The following is a 24,845-nucleotide window of genomic DNA, read 5'->3' as shown; positions in this document are numbered from 1 at the left end:
TGGCTCCTACCCTGGGGGGCTTTAAGAGGAGGCTGGATACCTACCTGGCTGGAGTCATTTGAGCCCAGTTTTTCTCCTGCCCAGGCGGGGGGTCGGACTTCAAGATCTACAAGGTCCCTTCGACCCGACTTCTGTGATTCTATGAAAATAAACTCACTAGATGAAAAATGGAAGTATAAAAGTTGATACAAAATTCTGTAATGTTAAATATTTTCTCAGTAGTTTTATCTCCTTGGCGGAGCTTTTAAAGAGGAATTTCTTCTTCAAAATGTTCTGAAGTGGAGCAGCCATGGATCTTTCCACACAGAGATGATTTTCTTTAGCCTTAACCGCGCTCTGCTTCTGTTTCCCCTGACCATCCGTCCTTATGAGGTAGCTTCCAGAGGAAACGCTTCTTGTTACTGTCTGTGGGAAGGTTCACAGGTTGGCTGCCTGTGAATGAACAAACAAATGAAGCAAAATGGTCCATCCAACAAGATTAATACAGATGCAAAGCGAAATGCTCAAGACTGGGAAATGTCAAAGTTGCAACCAGCGTCCAACTTTAACTGCTCTCTTGGCATGTGCATTAGGGCAGATCTCGTTACCAGTTTGCTCCCACTTGCGTTAGTTGAATGTCTGCCACCTCCATATGGTGCTCTCGCTTCACCAGGCTGTATAGATGCTTACTTTTCTTCTCCTGACTCCTCTCATGGGGTGGTGGTCCTTCCCCGACCCCTTTTCTTCTGCTGGCTGTCTTCCCCACTCCCCATCTTTCCATAGTTTCTCCCTCTTTCATTCTCTTCCCATTACCACGTCTTGACTTTGTGCTACTGGTGACATGTGACTTGATGTCCATTCAGACCCTTCCCATTTCCTATAACCTTCCCTACAACCGCCTCCAGCCCTTCTTTTTCAAGTCTTTCTTGCATCTTCCTGTGCCTTTGTTCCCTTGAAGACCACTTACTAGATTCTTGTTACATCAAAGATCACTGCGTTCATGGCTTTTTTCCTGGACTTTTAGAAACTTCGGGTCCCTTTTGCACCCCACTTCTTTAGTGAGGTTCTCCTATGGCGACCTCTTACAGGTATTCGCTGTTGGGGTAGCCCACAGAGAAAGAAGGATAAAGGACGTTGAATTTTTGGTGTTCCCAGCCCTTGTTTTCTTCAGCTAGTACTCCCTCTGCCCTTTTCTCTCCACGCCCCTTCCATGGAGACGTTCCCTTTTGGAGCTGGTTAGGAATCTTCTGGCAAAAAAGCATTGTATAGGGAAAAGTCAATTTTATTTATTTGTTTGTTTGTTTGTTTATTTTAATTTAAAAACTATGTGCAGATGTTTTGTCCCAGTGTCAGCAAGGGTGGAATTTCTTGTTTGACAGAAAAAGACTGTCTGCACCCAGAACAGCCCATGGATTAGTGGTCTGGATACTTGCGTTAGGTTCAGGGAGAAAGGTTTGAATCTCTTGTCTCACCTTGGCTGGGAGCTGTAACATGGGAGATGAGTGTCCCCTTCGCAGCTGTTGCCTGCTCTGAAATGGAAAGGCTCCCTGGTGTGGGTTTGGGAGGTTTTTTCTTTTTAAATGAAAAAAAAATTCAAGGGGTCTTGGGCTTGTTTCAAGGTCAAGTGGGGAAAAGTGGTAGTCTCAAACTTCTGTGTAATGGGACAAGCATTTCCCACCCAGCTCAACTCTTCCTATCTGCTGTCCTCTCTAGCTTTGACTCCTTTGCTCTCCATGGCAGTCCTGTTCCCCAGCCAGTTCCTAGTGCCAGGTTTACTTGATTTTTATCCTATGCATTTTCATTAGACTCTCCTGGGAGCTGGAATTAGAGCCTAGGACCACCACCTCCCACTGCTGCCTTCACCACTGGATTTGCCGAATCAGGCCCTATTTTGTCTCCTCTCTTTTTTGGCCCCATGAGTCTTGCCCTTTTGGCTGCACGGTCTCCACAGGAGAAACAGAAGATCTCCCTATCTAGCCTAATCTGTAGATAGTTAGGATGCTCTCCTGGGAGGTGGGAGATCGGAGGTGTGGGTTTAAATCCCCACAGGTTGAGGAGAGCTAGAATCCGGTCTTCAACTTCCAGGCCAAGTGCTCTAACTGGTAGGCTTTTATGCAAAAGAGGGGTGGCAAAACCACCAGCACCTCCCAGATAGGTGCCTTGCCCTCTTGGGAGGAGTGGATGCTGTGGGTATAAATGTAAGCACTTGACTCTGGGTTGCAAGCTCTGAGGAGGCAGCGGGTGTTCAGACGCAGCCTTGTGCTTAGTGTTTATTCTCTTGATTACGCCTAGGTTGCTCTCTGCTCGGTGTGTAGTTCTCTGCATTGCTCTCTGCAGATCCCTGCTTTTGCTATGTAGGCAGGGGTCGATGCTGAGGATCCCTATTCCGATAAGACAAGGCAAGGCATCATTTTACTAGGCATGTTGAGGTCTAAAATGGAAGAGGCTGTGAAGCTGACCACTTGGCTTATTCAGTGCTCAAAGTATGTTCAATAAACCCCCAGCAGAGCTGTCCAGCTTGTTTTGGGAGTAACGTTTGCTAGTCATGGCTGTTCGGATAAATATGAATAACCAGTTTCATTCAATTTAATAAAACCCTGGAAGAAAATGTCCTCCATGGTGCAAAGAAACTCACTCTATGGTCTGGTATTAACCTGTCAATGGCTCTGTTTTGGATTTCTGTATTGGGTGAGATACGGTTTTGTCTGGGGCTCCTGAGTCACTGAAGTAGAAGAGGGAACCTGGCTGATGTGGAAATATCTTGCTCGCAAGAGGTTTAGGACTGAAAACTTTATTCTGAAAAGTTAAAATGGAACTGATGAGATCTCAAGCTTCCTGTCATGCCTTGTCGTCCTGTTAAAGATTAATAAGAAAGCTACATAACTGTCTTGTAGCCTGGAGTGCCCCTTGACACCTGTCGGCTTTCCACCTGCTCCTGGCTCTCGTGAGCTCCCATTTCTCGCGTATCACAAAGTCTTTTTTTATTTGCATTCATTATAGTCTGCTAGGCCATGAGAGAGTGGTAACAAGTCGCACATAAATGGCCCATTCCTGCAAGACCTTTCTGTGAACGCTCCCACTGACTCGCAGGCTAACAGAATTGGGCCCTTCGCTTGAGACCGGTGGCTGGTGATATTTGAGAGTGGGTAGGTGAAAATGATACACACAAGTGTGCTTGGAGCCAATTTGCAGCAGAAGGTATAGACTGTAACATATCCAATGCGAAACAGGGCAGCCAATTCCCAAACTGCCTCCTGTGGGGAGCCTTCACCAGAACAAAATGAGTTTTTGCGCGAGGGAATACTGCTGTATAAGGATAGCAGCTACAGTATTCGTGGGCTGAAAAACACAAATCAAAGTGGCACACTTCTTAAAAAATGGGCATTTTCTGTACCTGAGGACTGGCGGATGCATCTATGCTCCAGTGCTCGAAAGGCTGCACCAACTGCAGACGTACCACTGTGGCTTTCGTCCTTTATCCCCAGGCTTATTTGCCTCGTTTGGCTAATTTGTACAACTGCATCTGTGTCCTCTATGTGCAAGAGTCCCTTTTCCAACCTGTCCAACAGACCAGCACAGATTGGAAGAACAGATTGATGCTGGCATGTCAGCCGCAGTAAAAGTTAAGAGAAGCAGCAGTCGGTGGCTACCAGCGACATGGGAGAGATTTAAAGAAGCTCTGTTTTACAGCACAGCTGCTTTGGTGTGGGGGTTAGTGTGCTCAGTGCTGCACATGTAGGCTTTATAGGGAAAATGGGTCCCCCTTGCAAAGAGCATGACAGACATGCATGACTTAAGTAAGGCCCAGTAACGTCTGTGTGCTATTTAAAGGACTGCATTAAGGAATCAGTGCTGTTTCCTCGAGACACATTTTCGGGACTGCAATATCCCTGCTTCCCACCTCCCTGGAGTGCTAGATGTTTTGTCATCTTAAATCTTTTTGCTTTCTCTGCAAAGGCCATTCCCACAATAACAGCCTCCAGTGCAATAGCTTCCCTGTTTCCATCCCCCCCCCCAAATCCTGTACCTAGTATGTCCAGCAAAACACATTTTCCCCTTTGTACCTTCAGTGTCCTGACTTCCTTTTGAGCAAATTAGCATGCAAATGGATCCTTCCTTAGTCTCTCATCAGTAAGGGAACTAAGTGATTATTCTGTCATACGTGCATTATGGTACCGTGCAGAGGCCCCAGCCTGGATTGGGGCCCACAGTTCTCTGGCTTTAGCCAGATCTCATGGTAGGAATTGGCACCTACATGTAAGCCTATTCCATCCTGCCCAGATTTAGACTTGTACAACATGAGGGCTGGAAGGGACCACAGGAGGTCACATCTAGTCCAACCCCCTGCTCCAAGCAGGACCAGCCCCAACTACATCATCCCAGCCAAGGCTTGGTCTAGCCAGGTCTTCAACACCTCCGAGGATGGAGACTGCACCACCTCTCAGGGGAGCCTGTTCCAGTGCTTCCACCCTCCTAGTGAGAGAGTTTTTCCTAATATCCAACCTCAGCTTCCCTTGCTGCAGCCCGAGCGCATTGCTCCTTGTTCTGTCATCTGCCACCACTGAGGACAGTCTGGCTCCATTCTCTTTGCAACCCTCCCTGCAGCACGTTAAAGGCTATTAAACACCCCTCCCCTGCAATCTTCTCCTCTGCAGACTAAATCAGCTCGGTTCCCTCAGCCTCTCCTTACAAGTCCTGTCCCCCAGCCACACAACCATTTTCATTGCCCTCCGCTGGACTCTCTCCAAGTTGTCCACATCCTTTCTGCAGTGGGGAGCCTGAAAAAAGCATCAACTTTTCTACTTTTGTAAAAGCTATCATCCTTATCTTGACTAAGTTGCAAGGAAGTGCTGAGGAGGAGAGGAACATAGCTGCTTTTTGTGTTAATTGCTTTCCAGGGTCTGGAGCAAGGTGGAACAGGACCTCATTTAGGCACTTAATTCCACATCGAAACCTGGTAAGTGGAATAGGATGGTGGTCTTATGGTCTAGGTTGAAGAGACATGCACATAATTTCCTGCTTGATTATCTACAGTGATATTATTTGGACCATCATTACCCTCTTACTTTAGACCAGTGGTTTCTTATCCTTCCAGCCTGCGGTTGAATCCAGCATGGGTTCAGTCTGTGAGTGAGATCCAGCATGCTCACCCAGCCCCAGGGTCTGGATGACACAGTCCAGTGCACTGGGCAAGAAGTTGAGCACCACCGCTCAGAGCTGCCCATGCTTTTATCTGAGACTTAGCCACCAGAGAGGGGCAGAGAACCGCTGCATGGCACTGCCAAGGCAGCTGTGCAACAGGAGGACTTGGCTCACTGTGCGTCGGACAACGACTTGCAAGGTTAAAGGCTAAACACACCTCAATTTTGCATGCTGTTTTCTCTGCCAAGTGAACCAGATCTGTTTAAAAAGTGAAAACCAACCATAGGGTCCTGCAAGAAGTTCATGGAAATTCAGGTTTCCCAGGTCATAAGTAAAAGCACTACATGCTGGATTCTCATCTCTCTCTAGTTAAGTGCATACAGTTCTGTGGGATCAATTCTGTGGTGCAGGGACTATGTCTTCCTGTATAGCTGCAGCACACAAGCTCATTTGCGTTGCCATAAATAATATAAAGGAAACATCTACATGTTCTTAATACACCGATCACAGCAGCATTGTGGCACCTGGATAGAGATCACCACCACCACCTTTTTCTTTTATAAATATATATATAATATTCTTTCAGTTCATCACCTTTTGGAGCACCTGAGCTGCAATCTCAACCTCCTGTCCCCACCTTCCACCTTAACAAAAGCATCAAGGAAAGAAATGGGATGATCCACAGCCAGAGCAATGCGAGATTTCAAAATGCTTGCTCCCCTCCTCCAGAGCCAGATGCTCTCCCCCTCTCCCTCCTGGGCACGTTGGCTGAGCATGCACTGTGGTGTATCAGTTGTGACTTTTTTTCACTCTGAAGCCTTTCCAAATGCAGTTTTGGCAACTTGCTGTTTTGAAACTGTTTCATTTCTTCCCCATTAGTATCAGTGAAGTGAAAAGAGACTCACCAGCTTAATGGGCATATATTTATTACTGTGTTCTTCCTTCAATCATGTTAGCAGCGGGAAGAGCCACTCCTGCTGTCCCAGACACAGAGAACAATGAATCTATTGGAGTCTAAACAGCATCCCTTTTGGTGAATAATAGCTTTTCTTAACACTGTTGATGAAGAGCGAAGAGGTCCATTTGCAGTAAACTGTACTTTTTCTTCCTTTTTTCCCCCCAATCTCTTGCTTACATTTTATCAGAATGTTCTATATCTGTTGTCCTGCTGATCCCTTTCCTTTCCAAAGATAGCAGTGGTACCTACTTCTTCCTTTTTTTGATTCCTGGCTGTAGCATCGGGGCTGTTCACATGCTGGGGTAAGCACAGCCTGGAGGCCGGGCCTGAAATGTTCTACCAGCACTAGCGAGACTTGGGGTTTGTTTGCAAGGGAAAATCAAGAAAGTTAAAATGTCCCAAGAAGAGACGTGCTTTCATCCCACGCAAACCAAAGCACAGTTACATCCTTGCGCAGCTGCTTGTTCCAAAGCCATGCAACTTGAACTCACTTGGGACACATGCACACTGCAGCGGCTGACCGCCACGCCACGCTGCTCTGCGTGCACTGGACCACAAGCAGTGCGGCCACAGTTGTGCACTGTTGAGATTGGGCTAATTAGTACTGCTGAGGGGCAGTAAGCAGAGAAGCTCAGTGAAGATAGAGAAGGGAGAGGCTGGGGGTGATGCCTTGTTCTGCCCTTTCCTTCCAAATAGGAAGGACCATGCCACCCACAGCAGCACCATCCCTTTCTTTAGAGGCTGTCGCACCAGGAGTAGTTTTGGCATCATGTTTACTGGAGCCATGCTGATATGTAGGCCCTGGATGCACATGGCTGGGCCTCTTGCACTGTCTTTGGGTACTGCTAAAGTTTTGAGGGTATCATGCTGGGAGAACACCTCCCCGCTTTGCTTAAAGAAGAGGATAGAAGTCTGTAGCCTTGTCACCCAAGCTCTAGACTTTGAGACTTCAGCGAGCTCAGAGTGGCAGCAAGAGACAGTCTTCTAATTAGGAAGTAGCAAGGTGCTATATTAAAGCACCCTATCTTCCTAGGTAGGCAAATAAATAGGAAAGCATGGTGTGGCCCTTGCTGGCAGTGACCACTCTGTGCTGGAAACCAGGTGTCTTCTCATCGTGTATTTTTAGTGGCATCTGCGTTCTTCTGACTCTGGACCAAATAACCTTTTTTTATTTGTTTTTTCCTCTTCTTCTATAAAATGCTTCCTATTGCGACGCTGCGTGGATTATTTAGCTAATGTTTATCAAATCCTGTGAAGCTGTAAAGTGTTATCTAAGTGCTATGAATTTTTTTCATCTTATCATTTAGGACTTAATTCTGCTGCCCTCAGCACTCATTTTATGCCAGTGTCAAGCTGCAGATTTTGATGCTGTGACTCTTGGTGTACATCAGTGTAATTCAGGGGGGGATCAGGCACTTAATTTGCAGTAATGCGGTATAAGCAGGCACTGTGTCAGTGTTCCCACATGGCTCTGCCAACACCACCTCCGCTATTGAAATCCTCAGGTCTCTCAAATGAGCACAGGCTCCTAAATATGCAGAGTTGCTTGGCAGCTTTGTGATTCTGACAAGTGGCCAGCACGTCTATGCCACCGTGCCTTCACAATACTGAAGATGGGAAGGATGGGCAATTTCCACTGGGGTAACTGGTACAGTGCCAAGGTCTCACTGCAGAGCTCTCTTGCTGATTCACCTGGGCATCAGATGCAGGATTGTGTACACCAGTGTTGAGCTAGTCCTGCTGACTTTGCTCAAACTTCATGGGTCATATGAGCTCTAAGGAGATAAGAAAGTTAAATATTCCCTAAGGTGAAAGGCATTAGGGGCAGGGGCATAAAGTCCTACAGGGACCATCTGAGCTAGATGAGAAAGTTTAGGCTGCAGGTTTGTGTGGCATTCTTGTTCAAGTTAGCAGTGAAGGCAAACCCTGGGAGAGAGTTAATTAGAAATCGTTCCCCTATCCATATAAACTATATTGGAAAGAGTGTGCGTGCACCACCCAGCTTTAGCAACAGAAGGGCCAAAAGGCAAAGATGTTCAACATGTTAAAAGATCATAGACTTTTTGTAAAGGGTTGCAGACACATTTGACTTTGACCAGAGCCAGCAGAGCTCATTTACCTCAGCTAATCAAATCGTATTTTTCCATAAGCCATTTCTTGTTAATATGAGCATGCATCTTTTGCATATATGGTTCAGTAGTATGTTAAGTTTTATCAGTCAGGTTGTAGCTGACTTTGATGTTTTGAGCCCCAAATGCCATGTTAGGAAGCAGTGCTATGCTGACTTCATGCCTAGCCTAGGCAGCTGGCCAATCTTAGACTCATAGACACTGAGGGTTGGGAGAGACCTCAGGAGGTCACATCTAGTCCAGCCGCTGCTCAAAGCAAGGCCAGCCCCAACTACATCATCCCAGCCAAGGCTTTGTCTAGCCGGGTCTTCAACACCTCTGAGAATGGAGACTCCACCACCTCTCTGGGTAACCTGTTTCAGTGCTTTACTACCCTCCCCGTAGAAAGTTTTCCCTCATATCCAACCTCAACTTTCCTTGCTGCAGCTTGAGCCCATTGCTCTGTGTTCTGTCATCTGCCCCCGCTGAGAACAGCCCAGCCCCATCCTCATTGCAACCACCCTTCAGGTAGTCAAAGGTTGCAATTAAATCCCCCCTCAGTCTTCTCTGCTGCAAACTAAATAAGCCCAGTTCCTTCAGCTGGTCTTACGTAGTCTGGAGAAGAGAAGATTCCATCTCCATCTCTTGCTTTAAAAAAAAAAATTGTTGAAGGCACTGAAAACAGTGTAAGAACACTGTGAACCAAGGGCAAGGTGGTGGCACCTCTAATATTGCTTCTCAAATTGAAGTCTGTCCTTAACATCTGCTGGATGTCACAGAGCTATGCACGACAACAACTATCTTTGACTTCCCATATCACCTTCCAGTTGAAGACATATGGTGCCTTTATCAGCCATTAATTAAACCTGTTGCCACCTCCAGAGACTGAGCAATAGTATCACCATCTTTTACATAGACACATACAAGAACAAGGAATTTAAGGATCACATTTTTAATGTTGGGTGCCTAAAGTTGGGCTGGAATTTTCAAAGACACCTTAAAAGTAAGCATCCAACTTCCACAAAATTTCCACCGGCATTCAAGGGGCTTTAGGCACTCGCATGTCAGATTGAAGACAATGGAAGCTCAACACCTCAGGGTAGCATAGGTCCCAGGTGTTGTAGGTGAGCACTCAAAATTTCAAGTCAGTTTGGAAAGTTGGTTCATAGTTCTGTGGCAGATATGGGACATCACCTGTCTCTTAGCGTCTTATTTTAACCTCTTGGCAATACACATCTCCATTAGTTAATTCCATGGTTCCCAAACAGTGCTCTGTGTATTGCAGTGGTCTGTAGCTAGCTTGTGGATTGCATTAGATACCAGCCTTTCTAGTGATTTCAGCAGCAAGTTTGACGAAGGTACGTGGTGATCTCTGAGAAATGTTGAGGTTAACAGTGTGGGAGCCATTGGGTTAATGTACACAGATAGAACTTTAATTTAGTGCGGTTGTTTTTATTACTTATTGTTAAGATGGTAGCACCTCTTCTGCAGGGTCTTGCAGTCGGTTTGAAATGATTCTCAGTGTACTTTCCAGGCACAGTAACTTATCCCTTTGATATGGAAACTTGGTTGATTGCACCATTTAAGCTGTCTTCTACTTTCTAAGGGGTGTCCCAGCCGCCTGCAGGGGGTTTATATTGAGAGTGTGCTAGGGGGTAGAAAGGTAAGAAAGATTTATTGACTTAAGAAAAACACAACTACGTGTAGTAAGAAGACAAACGATGACAGACAAAAGCAATTTGTGTTGGCAACTTATCGGTAGTCCCTCTGATGCCTGATACACAGCAAGCTTCTCTTTCCACAAAGTTCAGCGAGGTCCAGCGTCCCCGAGTAACGCTGTCTGAGGGGTGCTGGGAAGGACCCTGGAATGCAGTTCTTGGGCTCCTCGAGGTCCACGGGCCCACTGATCCAGGCAACAGCTAACTAATCCTTTTCACAGAGCTGCATCTGCCTTCTGAATGGTTTCCAGATATATCAGCTAATTTATAGCTTCTGAAGGACACTGATAACATACGGCCACTTAGATTTCTTTTTCTTTAACTGTCCTTAGACTGGCCAATAGCAGTACAAGCCTTGCATTCCTTTGATAATGTAATTTTAACTGTGCCACAGGGCCTTACTACTTCTAGGCTTTGCTAAACTTACTAGGCCTTACTTTATCCAAGGCCTTACTACATTTTAAACTATAATTAGGCTTTTAGCAACAACTTATAGCTTAATATCTAAAAAATACAGAAAAACACTTGGTCTAATCTTCATAGAGCCTTCAGCAAGCACTTTTATTACACAGACATACTTTTCAGCTGCCACAAGGGGACTGGCAGAAAGAACAATTGTTCTGTGACTTTCTCTGAAAGGTGATGTACATGATGGCACCTGGCTCTTGTATGCAAAACAAATCATAGAAAATGAGGGTTGGAAGGGACCTCAGGAGGTCACATCTAGTCCAGCCCCCTGCTCCAAGCAGGACCAGCCGCAACTACATCATCTCAGCCGAGGCTTTGTCTAGCTGGGTCTTCAACACCTCCAAGGATGGAGACTGCACCACCTCTCTGGGGAGCCTGTTCCAGTGCTTTACTACCCTCGTAGTGAGGAAATTCTTCCTAATATCCAACCTCAGTTTCCCTTGCTGCAGCTTAAGCCCACTGCTCCTTATTCTGTCATCTGCCCCCACTGAGAACAGTCCAACTCCATCCTCTTTGGAGCCCTCATTCAAGTAATTGAATGCTGCTATTAAATCCACCCTCAGTCTTCTCTTCTCCAGACTAAATAAACCCAGAGAAGAGAAGGCTGCTATTAAATCTCCCCCCAGTCTTCAACTCCCTGCAGGGTGTTTCCAACAAGGATGTAGCTGGACTGTTCTCAGTGGTGGTAGATGACAGAACAAGGAGTGAGGGAAGTTTAGGTTTAGGTCCTGACATATAATACTTTGCAGGCACTTCGCTGAAATGCTTGGGATTCAGTGTGGGATAGATAATCCAGGCTTTGTTTTAATAAACTTTTTACAGCTTCCAGAGTGAAATACAACCGGTACTTTCTGACTGGGTGCAAACTCAAGACTGCTATCTTGTTAAAAGTTGAGATTTCATAGAAGCGGGTAGGATTTTGTGAAAGGGTGAAAGAAGGGGACTAACAGGTTCCAAATGGAACTGTAATTTCATTGTCCAGAGAAGCAGAGATGATTAAAAATGATTCACTCCTTCCCCCATCACCAAAGTTTCGCTTCAAAGCCTTGTCTACTCTAGGGGAAATTGTCCCCGTTTGTTGAGCCAATTCTGCTATAGGTTGGCTGCTCGCTTCCTACATTCTGGGAGCATTTACACGAGACACTTACTGCGCATTAGCCTAACAATGCTGCGCAATAGCGTGGCAGTTAAAAACTGCTAATACCCTACTGCACAAAGTTATTAGGCTACTACACAGTAAGCGTCACTAAAAAATGTGTGCCAGCACTACTGCGCAGTAATTCTAATTACTGCTCATTCAGTGAGTACTTTTATATTAGGGAAGTACTAAACTAAAAGTGCCGTATGTAAGGCACATTAATGAACGTGTATATGCTCCCTCTAAGCGCTCTGGGTTCTCTTACCCTACTGGGAGCAGATTTTCAGACTTGTCCGTACATAGTTTTATTTACTGTTTCTGAATAATTGTGTTCTTCTTGTTTTCTTAACCCATCATTGTGTTAACCTAAGGATGAACAAGGAACATGTATTCTGGAGTAAGACAAAGCAAAATGCAGTGGTACCTTAGAGACTAACTGGCTTAGAGAGGCATAAGCTTTCATAGGCAATAGCTTACTGCGGAGTAAGAGTGTTTACATGTGGAGTTTACTCTGGAGCAAAAGTGTTTACATATGGAGTTTAATCTGGAATAAATCAGAGGCGAGCAAGTCTTCACTGGCAGTGCTTGCTTGGGGTGGAGGGAGTGGCTCTAGGTCTCTAGTGTTGCAAACACCAGTGTGCAAAGCAATGGGAAAGTTTTGCCAAATGTTCCTGGATAGACCGAGTGAACAGAAAACAATCCTGTCTCCGGGATTCTAAATGTTAATGCAGTTAACAAAAAGGGGATTTCTCCTTTTTAATTATGTAAATGAGATGCTTGCTATTTTTACAATTCAGAATCTTAAATGATAGATTTGCGGTTGATGCATCTTTGTATGTATAAAGTGGAGAGCTGCTTTCAAGTGTTCCTTATGATTCATTAGAGCCCCTCCTAACTAAAGCTGTTAAATCAGTGGCTTGGACCCCAAGGGTTTCTCAGGCCTGTATCTCAGCTGTGCTCTGGGTCTTCCAAGCCTCAGCTTGGTTGACACAAACACCTAGCCTGCAGGAAGCCAGGGGGTTGGACCACCGCTTTGTTACACCTGGGACTCTTGGAGCCTTGTGTGACTGTGGTGGCTGGTTGGGAGGAGGCTGCAAATGCTCTGTTCCTGACTTGAAGCCTCCTTCCCGACCTACACAGACTCCCAGTTATCTGATGGCTTGAGGTATCTCCCCAGGCCTTATGAGTAACCATTGGAGAGATTTCTGTTAACAAGTTTTCATGTTTCGTCCTATGAAGCAGTCTGGTACGTTGATAATAAAGTAGCAGGGATCCTTGACTCTTAGAAGAGAGGAATAGTTTTGGAAATGATGGGTGGAAACGTTATTATCTGGCTGAGTTGCTCTGAAACCATTCCTTGAGGCTCCGGCAGATGAATCTTGGAATTAGCTACTTCACAGGTATGTCTAGTCTGGGGAGAGCAATTATTTGATGTGGAGGGCCATTTAGGGAGTTTTGGTGAGCTGTCGTGGGTACGTCAGCACTCATCCCTCCAACAGCTCACCCAGACTGCCTAAGTGGCTCCGCTGTATGCTGAGCTAGATGGCTAGGATGGGGCTGCGGGCAGGTGGGGAGCAGCATCTGGGAGTGGGATGGGAGGGTGGGGCCAGCGCTGGGATCTTGGGGCCATGACAGCATGGGGCCAGGACCAGGATAGCCACAATCTGCTTCCCTCATGCCTTTGCAATGAGTGCCTGTTCTGCAGGTGGAGGCATGCAGGGAGTGGGTCACGGCCGTGCTCTGGGCCCTGGCCGTAAGCTATCACCTCCCAGGGTCTCCATGGAGAGGGGCCAGGACCCACATGAGCAGGACATGTGGCCAGGCGGACAGGATGGGATTGTGGGCGGGTGAGAAGCTGCCTCCGAGAGCAGGTCCAGGACCCAGGGCAGAGCTGTGATCTGCTCCCCATACACCCCTGCCTGCAAAACCAGTACCCGTGCAGGGATATATGGGGAGCAGATCACAATTCTGCCCCAGGCCCTGGCCCTGCACTACCACTGGCCCGTGATCCTGACCCTGCCTAGATGCCACTCCCCACTTGACAACAGCCCCATCCCATCTGCCAGGCTGTGCACCCTTCCTGCACAGGTCCTGCCTCTCGTGGAGGGTGCAGAGTCAGGGTGCCTGGGCAGCAGGGCTGGGTCCAGTGGTTTTCAACAGCTGGAAGTAGCTGCTGCCGGGAAGTGAGTCTAGCTGTGCTGCCACAACCCTGCTGTGCACCCAGGGATTGCGGGACTGGCTGCATGCCGTGGGCTGAGCTGCCCCCCTGTGCTTGGATTAGGACCCACTACGAGCTGGACAAAATCCCTTGGAGGCTCAAATTTGGCCATGGGGCTGGATTTTGCCCACCCCTGGTCTATGTTGTCATGAAATGGGCAGATCTGCAACTTTATAGGATGACAATGGCCAGGCAGAGGTCGGTTGCCACACAGAATATAATGTCTAGCAACAAGGGTCTCTGTTCTTCTTCTAATGGTTCGTTGGTGCAAATCCAAGTAGGAACAAACTTGTTACTTGCACCAAAATTGGAAAGTATCAAGCCCTCAGAGAGGGCACAAACTGCAGAGTGACTAACGTATAAATTATTAATGAATGTATGAATTATCAGGGTACGCTAGAACCTATGGAGAAGATGATTTCCTGTTGTAGAAGACCATCCTCAAGTAGTCTGCAAGAGGTCTGATTCTAACGTAACTGAAATCATCGTCAATGTAAGGTAGCGCCATTACATCAATAAGCTTGCTCCAGATTTACAGTAGCATAAATGAGATCAGAGTTTGGCTGAATCTCTGAGGCTGGAAACAGACATCTTTGGAGCATTACCAGCTGTGCTGCAATTATGTCATAGCACAGCTGATCTGCTTCACAGGCATCTAACAGACATTGCTGGAGCTGTCATCACACAGGGTCTGTCCCTTGCCCCTCCCAGGGCTTCAGGGGGCCAATTCTGGAGGCAGAAAAGGGCCATGAGTGCCCCATCTTGACTTGAGGTATGTGTCTTCAAACAGAGAAACCCCTGCTTGCAGATGCGCCCCCATATCGGTGCATTGGGATCTCCCAGCAGGGGATTTAAGTACAGAGTGGGGAACTCCTCTCAGGGTACCCTTTTCTCCTTGCATGCGGTGCCCTGACCCGTGGGTAGCAGTGAGAAAAGCATGCTGCGTACCAACGCACTTATGCTGCCAACCCTGGGTTGGGGCCATGTGAAAGTAGAGGGGGAACTCCTAGGGGAGCTCCCTCCTCTGCTTTTGCAAACCCATGCCAAGGGAATGATTTCCCCACCAGCATGCAGACACATGCCTGGCATATCCCCAGCTGGGGGATTCTCCTGTGCCCCAGTATGGGTTCATCCATAAGCGGGGTTTCCTTGACTAAACACACACCCCAAATCAGGTTAGGGCACCCAGGACCCTTTCCCCCGCAGAATCAGTTCCATGAGGTTGGGGGAGTTTCTGCCTGGAGCAACAGGTGGGTCAGGGTTACCCCAGGCAACAAAGGGCTATGATGTCTGTTCACTCAGCTCTTGTGCCACTATAAAAAATTTTATGATGGCACAAAGTCAACATCTGTTTGCAGCCTAAGATGACCAAAGAGAGCCCAAATGGAGTCCCTACCTTCAACTGAGATTTGCTGTTGGAAACAAGCCACTGATGGGCAAAAGCAGCTACTTGGCTTCCTGAAGCCATTGAAGAAAGATGATGGTGATGAATTAGATTTTAAAAAAATGTGAAAAATGAGCTGACAGAATCTTTTGGTGACTCATCAGGTGCCTCTTGTAATGTCTCTTTCTGGGAAGTGACAGCAACCCAGCGCTCTGACAGTATTTGTACTGCAGCAGGAAAGTGCACTAATATTGGGATGAATTAACATCATCATTTACCTGGACCAAAATATCCAGCCTGTTTTCTTCTTCTGGACTTTTGCCTGTTGCATTGACATGTCAGCCGAAAGGGGAGCTTAAAGCCTGCACCCCCGCCTCGGACCATGCCAGCTAGGGTAAAAACGGGTATTGGATTTCTCTCAAGTCAAAGCCTTTTCTCCTGGGATCCTACAGATGCACAAATCCATTGCCCCACTTCGACTACCTGTGAAGTATCTAAGATAAAACTTCACACCCAAGCCAGTTGTGACTAATTTAATTGCCATTTAAGCTGGTGTGTAACCGATTGTCCTGAACCTGTTTTGATGCAAGTCAAAGCTTGGGACATTGAGACCTGAAATAAATCCAACATCTGTTTTTTTTGGGGGGGGGGGGTTTAAATCTTAATTGTGCTTTGCTGTATAACATGTTTAGAACTGGTAGAAATACCTGATGAGTTTCGTGTTTGAATGCAGGTGACTTTTGTCTAATATTTTGAAGTTCAGCTTTTTTCCCTTTAAGTACCTGTGAAGCATTTGCTGCAGTCTGGTATAAACGTGGGGCCAGTTTCTGCTACCCTTCCTTCTCGGGAGTTGGTACCTTACTCCCCATTAACGTTTGTGTGAGAGCAGGACCAAGTTCAAAGTGAAGGAACGTGGCAGATACCTGGTTTAGAAAACCTAAACCTTAAGCCACCAAACCACCAACTTGCACACACAGCTTGGAGAAGATGGTTGGCTGAATGTGAACCAAAACAGCTAATGTCATGTTTGGCCTAATAAACAGGGGCCTATTCAGTAAGAGCAGCCAGGTTTTGTCATTACTGTTTTGGGGTTGGAAAGCTGCTGTTGGGATGCCTTTGTCCAGCTCAGGAAAAATGTTGGACAACTGGAAATTGTTTAGAGAAATGCTACAAGAATGGTTAAAGAACTGGAAAATATGCTTGATGCGGATGCGTAGAGCTGGCTCCATTGACCATAGCTAGGGGAATGTTAAGGGGTAACTTGATTCCCATCTCTATAAGTACCTACATGGGGAAATGGAAAGCTTATTTTGAACAGTGAGGGTAATTCACGATTAAAGCAAGAGTTGTGATGGATTCTCCATCTGCTGAAACCTGCATCAAAGCATGGATGTTTTTCTAAGATGTACTCATGTTAAAGCAAGAATTACATGGAGGAAGTCTTTTGGCCATGCCATGTAGGCTGGGTTACATCCATGGGGGCCAAGCCTTTTTGGGAGGCATGTCAAAAATTAGCCCCAAACCCTCCCCGAGTGCCACGCTGATACCCTTCCTTTACCTAGTCTGCTACTCAGCTTCTTGACTGACCTGATGCTCTGCTTTCTGCTTCCTGCCCTATCTGCCACTATGCTGCTGTACCATTCCTACGTGCCACAGACACAGACTATGCATGCCACTTGAGGCACCCATGTCACAGGTTGGCCAGCCCTGGGGTACGTGGTCTCAGTGTTCCTTCTGGCCTGGAAGTGATGGATTGCCATCTGTCGCATCCCATCTTCCTTCCCCTTCCTTTCCTCTCTCTTAGTAACGCTTACTTGTTGCATCTTTTATTTAATGTAAATCATGAGCTGTTTGAAGCCTGGACCATGTTCTTTTATATATTTGGCTGAACAGGGCCCCCACTTGAGGTCTTCGGGCATGACTATTACAAAAAATAATAAATGTGGGTGTGAATTTTCGTGATCCTTTCCTTCTCCATAAATGTTCTTCAGTGGTGATTTGGTTCTGTTGCACCAGTGTTTGTAAAAAGCAGCCACTGGCTTGCTCATGTTGTTGAAGCTAGTGTAGCCTTTCTGCCGGCCACTGGTCTCCAGCAGAAAGGGCCGAGTTCCCATTTCGGGGTACCTCAGAAATTATATCAGTGGCTTGAGCCCCTGGTATAATGGGAACACTAAATTTGCTGGGCTTTCCCGTATAAACAAAAAACCCTCCTTGCAAGCAGTGTAAACACAAACAATTCATTACAGAAAATGAAACAGAACAAAAGAAAACATGAAATATAATTTTAAAACACTGTTAAGCACAAAGCAAAATCTATAGGTGGCATCCTCTTGGGGAGGCTTCACCCATGGCCAGGTAGACTGGGACCCCAATCGTATTATTCCACCCAAGGCTTGTATTGCCAAAGCTTCCAGGACTCCCTTGCTGATCACTTTGCTCCAGAGATCAATACCCCCGCTCAAGGAAAAAAAAAAGCGGGGGAAGGGGGGAAAGAGGGAGGGAACAGGAGTCTCAAACTTCAAACTTCAAGACAGACTTTCTTTCTCTCTACTTGAGGCTTTCTCGTGACACAGCTTTTGCTTGCCTCTCCAGTGAAGTGGGGGCAGACCTGCCCCCATGGGGAGCAGGTTTTCTAGCTCCCAATTCATCTGTGCAGCTCTCAGCCACTCCAGGAGAAAGAGAGAGAAACCTTAGTTGAGTTGTTCTTGTATCCCTGGTGTGGCATCACCCAAGCCGTGTCCAATTAGGGAGTGCCAGGCTTCAGCCTCTCTCTTATTCAATTTGCCTGGAGGATCTTTTGCTTTCTCCGGCTAATGAGGCAAGTAGCAGATTAACTGCTGAGTAATTACTGCACCGCACAGCACATGTAAATGGTTGACCAGTTTGCTCCCAGTCAGCCAGGTAGCAGGGGGCAGGAGATTGCTCCCTGACCCAGGGAGCTGCCTGCTGCCATCTGGTGGCACACCCCAGGTGGAGACAATGTCCCCCTGCCCCAGCAGCAGGGAGCTCCTGGTCCCAGCTCCTTGACTGGGGCAGAGGGTTTTGAAAGAACTGCAGGAGAGGGGCAGGTCCTAGCCCCTTGCCCGACCAGCAGATCAGGGGGAGACTAGAGCTCCCCTTGGCTGCTGTAGGGGGCTGGTGCAAGGCCAGAGAGGGTAGGAGCAGACTGCAGCCAGGAGCAGCAAATCTACTCCTGAATTCCCGCTCATGTAGACACCTGCCCAGGGTGGGTTTACTCTAGAGTAAGCCCACTCCATAGCATCTGCACGTGTAGATGCGCCCAGTATGGATGAAAATGGAAGAATAGGTCGCTACGTCTTAGGTACCTCTAAGAAGTGCAGAGAAGTAGCTTCTTTCTTGGAGCAATTTTCCTTTCTTTATTGTAATGGGTCAGAGATCTGATGTTTCTGATTTTGTATGAACCTTTGGTTCTCAGAACATGCAGCTCCTGTGATGATGTCTTTAATGTTCTCTCTTATTTTTTCTAGCTGTGGGGAGCTCAAAAAATAAAGCAGGTAATGTGATTTTAAATATTTTATTTCTGTTAAATGTCACTGTTTCCTATCTGTTTTCTATAAATGGGGAAAAATGTGTTGCTCTTCTCTCCACTGCAGGTTTTTCAGCTGCTGTACTGTCTTGCCAGAGAAAATGCATATGCTAATAACATGTTTCTGCCCAAGACTCTTAATTTTATTTTAGTGTTTATGTTTTTGTGTTGTCTTTTTCTCCCACCTATCTAGCCAAGAGACTTTTGGTCTCCACTTTCTCACTGAGTAGTTTAATCATTCTTCAGGAATGATAAATTCTGCCATATTTTCACTCGGAACATCCTGAATTTCTGCCTGATTCTCACCACATGTACGCCAGTTTTCTATGGTGATGTAGCCTCACCAGCTTGGATCCAAGTCTAGCTTAAGCTAAGTGAGTTATGGATGGCTGGGTCACGAGCAGAACAAGCAAGTAGACTCCCTTCAGTTCTTGATGTCCACAGTGTAAAATAAAAAAATAAAAGACCTCCAACAGAACAACAAACCACAAAAACCCCTATAGTTGTCTCCTGGGCCTGGGAGTCTCAGCAGAGAAGCCAAGGCCTGTTAGCATGAACGCTGGACTGGTCTCAGACCCTTAGAAGAAATGTTATGAGCCTATATTGGAACCAAGAGGATTCTTCTGAAGACTTTTTGTCATCAGCACCAGCTGACCATGCCACTGCAATTTTAGTCCACCTCTGCTGGATTTTTGTAGCAAAATTCCCAGCTGTCCCTAGTCCTGACCGTCAAATGGTTGTACGTAGGAGTAGGCAAAATCTTCCATTATTGTTGTGAGAGATGGGTACTGTGTTCACCCTCCCTTCCAGAAAAAAATGTATAGCTAGATGTAGAGGGGGATGGGCCATCATGTTTAAAGTAAGGAACCGTTAAATAAAATCCATCATTTCAGAACATGTGCTTTTAGTTTTATAATTGCAAGAACTTCTGAACAGCTGCATTTACTCAGGGAACCCAAAGGAACTTTTTGGAATAATTTTTAAATCTGTCCTGAGCAGTTGCTTAGAAAGGATTTTTTTTTTTCTTCAAAAACTTCCCTGTGTCAAGACCAGAAATGTATGCATAGAAAAGGCCAGCTGCCTGGCCACTAATTCAGCTGCTAGCTCTTGTATAGTCCACTTGCCAGGAGATGGGAATAACTCTCCGGTAAAGGCTTGACTGGAATGAAATTAATTTAGTCTTGAGGCATGGACACCTGACACATTTATACCAGTTTAAAAAAAGTAGCAGACAGATGATGAAAATCTCTGAAGTCGGGTAACTTCATCCAAACCTGGTATAGACTTACCGCTGTACGAATTGGCTATAAACTCTGCTGCTGTAAGTTACACTGGTTTAAATTTCTTCTGCCCAGAGCCATCCTAGGCTAATTCTTTGGAAAGAGGCCAGTACCTGTTTCCCTGTTGCCTATTGGTAAGGCGCACAAATAGGCACTGACTGTGTGAACTTGGAGGATTGTTGCATGTCTGTCTGTTCCTGATTTGGGTATAACTTGCATTGGTATGCAAAGCTCATATAAATGACCCTCTGGGGCATGTGATTGTTCCCTTCACACCCAGATTAAACAGCCCACCATCAAAACTGGCCTTTTTCGCAGATACAGTAGAGACATCAAGTAATGAATGGGATATAGTGACTGAATACTTTTGTCCTAATGGGTAGTTCGTAGTTAAGGTAGTCTGGATAGTCTTTATGGACCTCACTACTGTCCATAATAATCCACCCTTCAGTCTTTCCAGCATTTCCAGTCTGTCACTTTTCAGCAGTATTAGATAATGTAAAGGACTTTTAAAAAAGGGCAGGAAAGCTAAGTCGGGGTTGGCTTTCCAGCAGACTCCACTGAAAATGTCGAGCCCCATGCAGCATGCTGTCTGGTCTTGTGTAGACATGGGTACCTGTGCACACCTGCCCTCTGGTTAAACATACTCAGTAGAAGGGAAGGCAGGAAAAGGGTCAGCCTCTCTCCTGTTTGCCAGCCATCTCCATGCCTTCATTCTTTCTATTTGCTGTTTGTTTTCTAGGCCATCATACATCCTGATACAAATGAGACTATCTTCATGCCTTTCAGAATGTCAGGTATCGTATATCCTCTAACCAAGGCATTGATCTGCCTGATTAATCTTACCCAAAATAATGCACTAGGTGTTGTTCCATTTTTGCCTGTGTCTGTCTGTCTCTCTTCTCAGCCTCACCTAAGCATCTGCATGTAGCTTAACTCATTTTTAAAGTGCACGTGATCTTAGTATTTAGGCTTCCTTTACTCAAATGTCAGCATTCATTTTAACCTCAGGGCCTGAAGAGAAACCTACTGCCTAAAAACCTCAGTGCTTTCTTGAGGGATGGGTCATACACTTGGGGTGATGTGTATGGATCCACCAAAATTGAGTTTCACAGAAACCACAAAAAAACAATGTCTTCGATTGCCGTGATTGCTGGGAAGTCCAGCATTGGCTGTGATTTTCCTGCAAAATCAACCAAATAAAAAAGGGGCAGTGGCATAGACGGAGTGAAGGTGCCCTTTACCAATCAGCAGTGAGGGGTGGGGCCACCACAAAATGCCTGCGAAAGCAGCACTGCAGCCTGCAAGGGGGCCACAAAAAACCCTTTGTCTCACCGTGACTTACGCAGGTCCCTAGTGATGAGCATAGTGCGAGAACCAAAGTAGAGCAGTAATGGAGCAAGACACCAGCCAGGCCAGCCCAGGGGTGAGCTGCAGCCATCCTCGTCCTCCTCTTCCAGAGTCTGTCTGCACCACTTTTATGATGTCCCCTAAGCGAGCTGCACTGGGCTAAGGGAATTGCCGCTGCATTATAATTAAATCAGCTTTACCTCTTTCCCTCTCTTTCTGGTGTTCCCTCCTTCAGTACAGGAGATGGCCTGACCAGGCAGCGGCTCCTGATGGCAGGGCTCCTTGGGCAGTCCATGAGGACAGTGCCTCTTAGATGAGACCTTCCTCTTGTTTCAGAAGTGCTGAGCTGGGGCATGCGATGCAAGGATCTGTGCATGTGATCAAAACAGCAGGATTGATGCCTTCATACTCCAAAACCTTTTGGAGAGGAAGGGCAATTAGCTGGGATAACTCACAGCAGCAGTGAGCCAAGACTCCTGGGTCCTATTCCTAGCTCTTCCACTGAACTACTGTATAATTTTTGATAAAATGATCCAGCTCCCTGAGCTTTGGTTTCCCCATCCATAAACTGGGTTTGTGAGCATTCCCTCCCTTGCTGGAAGATGCCACTGAAATGAAATAGACTGTGAAGATGAGAATCTGTAGCAGAGGGCAGCATATGAAGCACCTGATGACTTTGGTTTGGGATAAAGACTTGTCTCTAAGAGAAAGTTTTGCTACTCTAACTGTACTGGAATAGCTAAAGCAGCAAGCAGTCCACACCCTACACCCAGCATACTAGATTGCTTAAGTGCTTTTATTAGTAAAATTTACTGGGATTTAGAAAGAGAATCAAGCTGTGCCAGTATAAAGTGCCTGCACACCAGTACAATTGCATTTGTACTAGGGTTTATGCCAGTATAATTATATTAATTTAAAAAAAATCACTCCTCTAGTTGACATAGTTATATAGAAACAGCTTTTGTAATGTAGATCATGACTCAAATCCTAGGGAAACTCTTAAAACACATGAGGAATACAGAGGATGGGGCAGACAGCTGGTAAAAGCAGTAGGACCACAGTATCAGTTTTTCCCCTGAATCAGGAACAACTCCCCTGAGGTTAAATTGGCCTGAAACTAGTGTAAGCAGTGTGCCCAGTGTCTCGCATCCTGCCTTGGTAGCAGTGTTAGCTCTTTCAGGTGTGATTATCCCCTGAAACTGTATTAAAATGCATATATCTTCTCTTTTCTGTTTTTCTTAATAGGTTACATTCCTTTTGGAACACCCATCGTAAGTATTTTAGCATCTCTCCCCACTTTGCCTGAGTGTAACAGGAAATGCATTTTTTAGCACTCGCATAGAATTCTCCAAATTCCACATTACTTGGCTGTGACAAATTCACAAAATGTTCACACCTTTCCCATCACGCCTTAGCAAGGGTTTCATTGTGCAAAATGTGCCCTGATGGATCGAGATTGTCATGTTTAAGGTTGTTTGCCTGTTACATATTATTCACCCCACAACCCCCCACTCCACACACGCACTCCTGCTATTTTTGTATTTTGTTTCTGCTTTTTGTTTCATCCTTCATCTGACTCCTGCTCCAAAGAAGAGGCCAAAGTACAGTGAACACCTGTGAAGCATAGCCTTTGCAGCTCTTGCTTAGGTCCTTTCTCCTCTTGTTGAGCATGCAGCCTCTTCTGAAGGGCAAGATCAGTAAGGGCCCTATAAACCCGAGAGCCGCAGCTTCCTCCTTCTCCTCTATACATGTTTCTTTCTCGCAGTGAAAATTAAAATCCTTTCTTACTATAGCTAATGATCCTTCACTGCCCATTAATTAGTTTCTGCTACATGTGCCTCTCGTTCACTTTTCAGTTTGACTCTATCATTTGTTTTGAATAATGATCTGCTTGACGGTATTTCCCTTACTGAAGCAGCAGTTAAACCATATGCTCTCTGTCTGAAGTGGCTAAGTATTGAACCCATTTTACAGATGGAGAAACTGAGGCAAAGGGGATGGTCACAAAACTAGTTGTTGTCAGAGCCATGTTTTAAAAACATCTGAGTCTGATCTGGGCTTCACACTTGCTCAGTCCACTAGCCTGTGCCACTACAGTGCTTTACAAGTGGCCTGAGGCACACGGCACATGCTCTGAGGGAAGCAGTCTTTCTCAAGGAGGAAGTTAATGTGGCCACAAAAGCTACAGGTGAACACCGTTATTGTTGTTTGTTGTGGTTGTATGTACCGTTTTGGTGGTAATTTGCGTGGGGCATTCTAGAAGAAAAGGTTAAACAAAAACGAGTGAGCAATGAAGTTGACAGTGAAATCGGCCCAAATCCAGAGCTGTCAGAGGAGCTGCGAGCTGTCACATGAGCCCAGTTTCACTTGCTGCAAAGGATAAACTGGAACCTCTTGTCATTTAAGGAGGGGGAAAAACCATTTTCAAATGTTAAAATTAAAATGTAGCTTTTATGCCAATCGATCTGTGAAATTTAGTGACAAAATTGGCAGCCTGCTCTAGCATAAAAACTGTTTGAGCCTTGCATTGAGCAAAGGGGGATGGGATTTCCTCAAGTGAAAAGGCTGTGGGGCTGTCTACATTGTACCATTTAGGCATGCAGATAAACCGGAGCTACCTCGAGCAGGTAAGCTCAGGTACTGGAAACAGGCCAGCTACGCTAGCACGGGGCTCTGCCAAGCTGACTCCTCCTGCTTGCCTAGGCAAATTAAAATACATTGTCTAGTGCAATGCAGGCATAGCCAGTGGGGCAGTTTTCTGGTTCTAGCCGAGAAGAAGCCATCAAGTCAGGAGGTGGCTTACTCTCATTTACTTAATCGTGATGAATGACCTGACACTGGTAGGAGGCCAGAGGTTTCATTCCTGGCTGTGTCACAGACCTGCAGGATATCCTGGGCAAATCACTCCTGCAATCCTGCCCCATTTGCAAAAGGATGGAAGGCACTTGCTTCCCCTTGTAAAGCACCTGGGGAGTAATGCACAACAGGCAAGTGCCATCAGACCCTGGTGGTTTGGCCTGTTCCCTAAAGCCTGAGCTCCTGGGGCCATCTGATTATGCAGGAATCTGATATATGGCTGTGCCAAGAGGCTGGGGAGCTGGACACATGAGGCTCAAATGCAAGGGAGAAAATAATAAACAAAAAAAACCTGCATGCTTGAGTGATACTGTGGATGGCAGGGACCAGAGAGAGGTGGGTGGGTGGCAGCTCACTCTCAGTTTCTGAACGCTGAAGTTGACAATACTGGAGCAGATAAAAGCTGAGTTTTCTTGTTCACATGGAATCACAGATAAATCCACTTTCTGTAACCACCAGGCAAGGACTGGGGGTTTGCAAACACAAAGAACCCGCTCGCAGACTCCTCTCATTGTACCTCTTTTCCAAATCAACAGCTCTTTAGGGGAAAATCTCTCTCCTGTGGCTTCAAGGCCACTGACAACCATTTGTACCTGCCAGCCAATTAAAATTGGTGGTTGATACATTTCTGGTGTTTAGGGTTTTTTTTTTAAATTTTGTTTTCCTTTTTAGATCCTTTTTAAAAAAAATTCTGACAGT

At 46.1% G+C, this 24,845-nt stretch overlaps 1 protein-coding gene across 3 annotated transcripts in view; it reads left to right on the top strand.

Moving 5' to 3' along the window:
- SFXN5 (sideroflexin 5) overlaps nucleotides 1–24,845 on the top strand; it is a 209,612-nt gene that overhangs the window by 50,931 nt on the left and 133,836 nt on the right. For all 3 annotated transcript variants that reach the window (XM_019552962.1, XM_019552960.1, XM_019552961.1), the window contains exons 4-6: nucleotides 18,602–18,628; nucleotides 20,683–20,737; nucleotides 22,536–22,561. In XM_019552962.1, coding sequence (XP_019408507.1) covers nucleotides 18,602–18,628; nucleotides 20,683–20,737; nucleotides 22,536–22,561 — 108 coding nt within the window. The remainder of the gene's footprint in view (nucleotides 1–18,601; nucleotides 18,629–20,682; nucleotides 20,738–22,535; nucleotides 22,562–24,845) is intronic.

Source organism: Crocodylus porosus, unplaced genomic scaffold, assembly GCF_001723895.1.
Source record: "Crocodylus porosus isolate Cpor-Errol unplaced genomic scaffold, CroPor_comp1, whole genome shotgun sequence".
In the NCBI taxonomy this organism is placed as follows: Eukaryota; Metazoa; Chordata; order Crocodylia; family Crocodylidae; genus Crocodylus; species Crocodylus porosus.
Note: the sequence above shows the minus strand (reverse complement) of the source record. Positions and strands in the feature narration are given on the sequence as shown.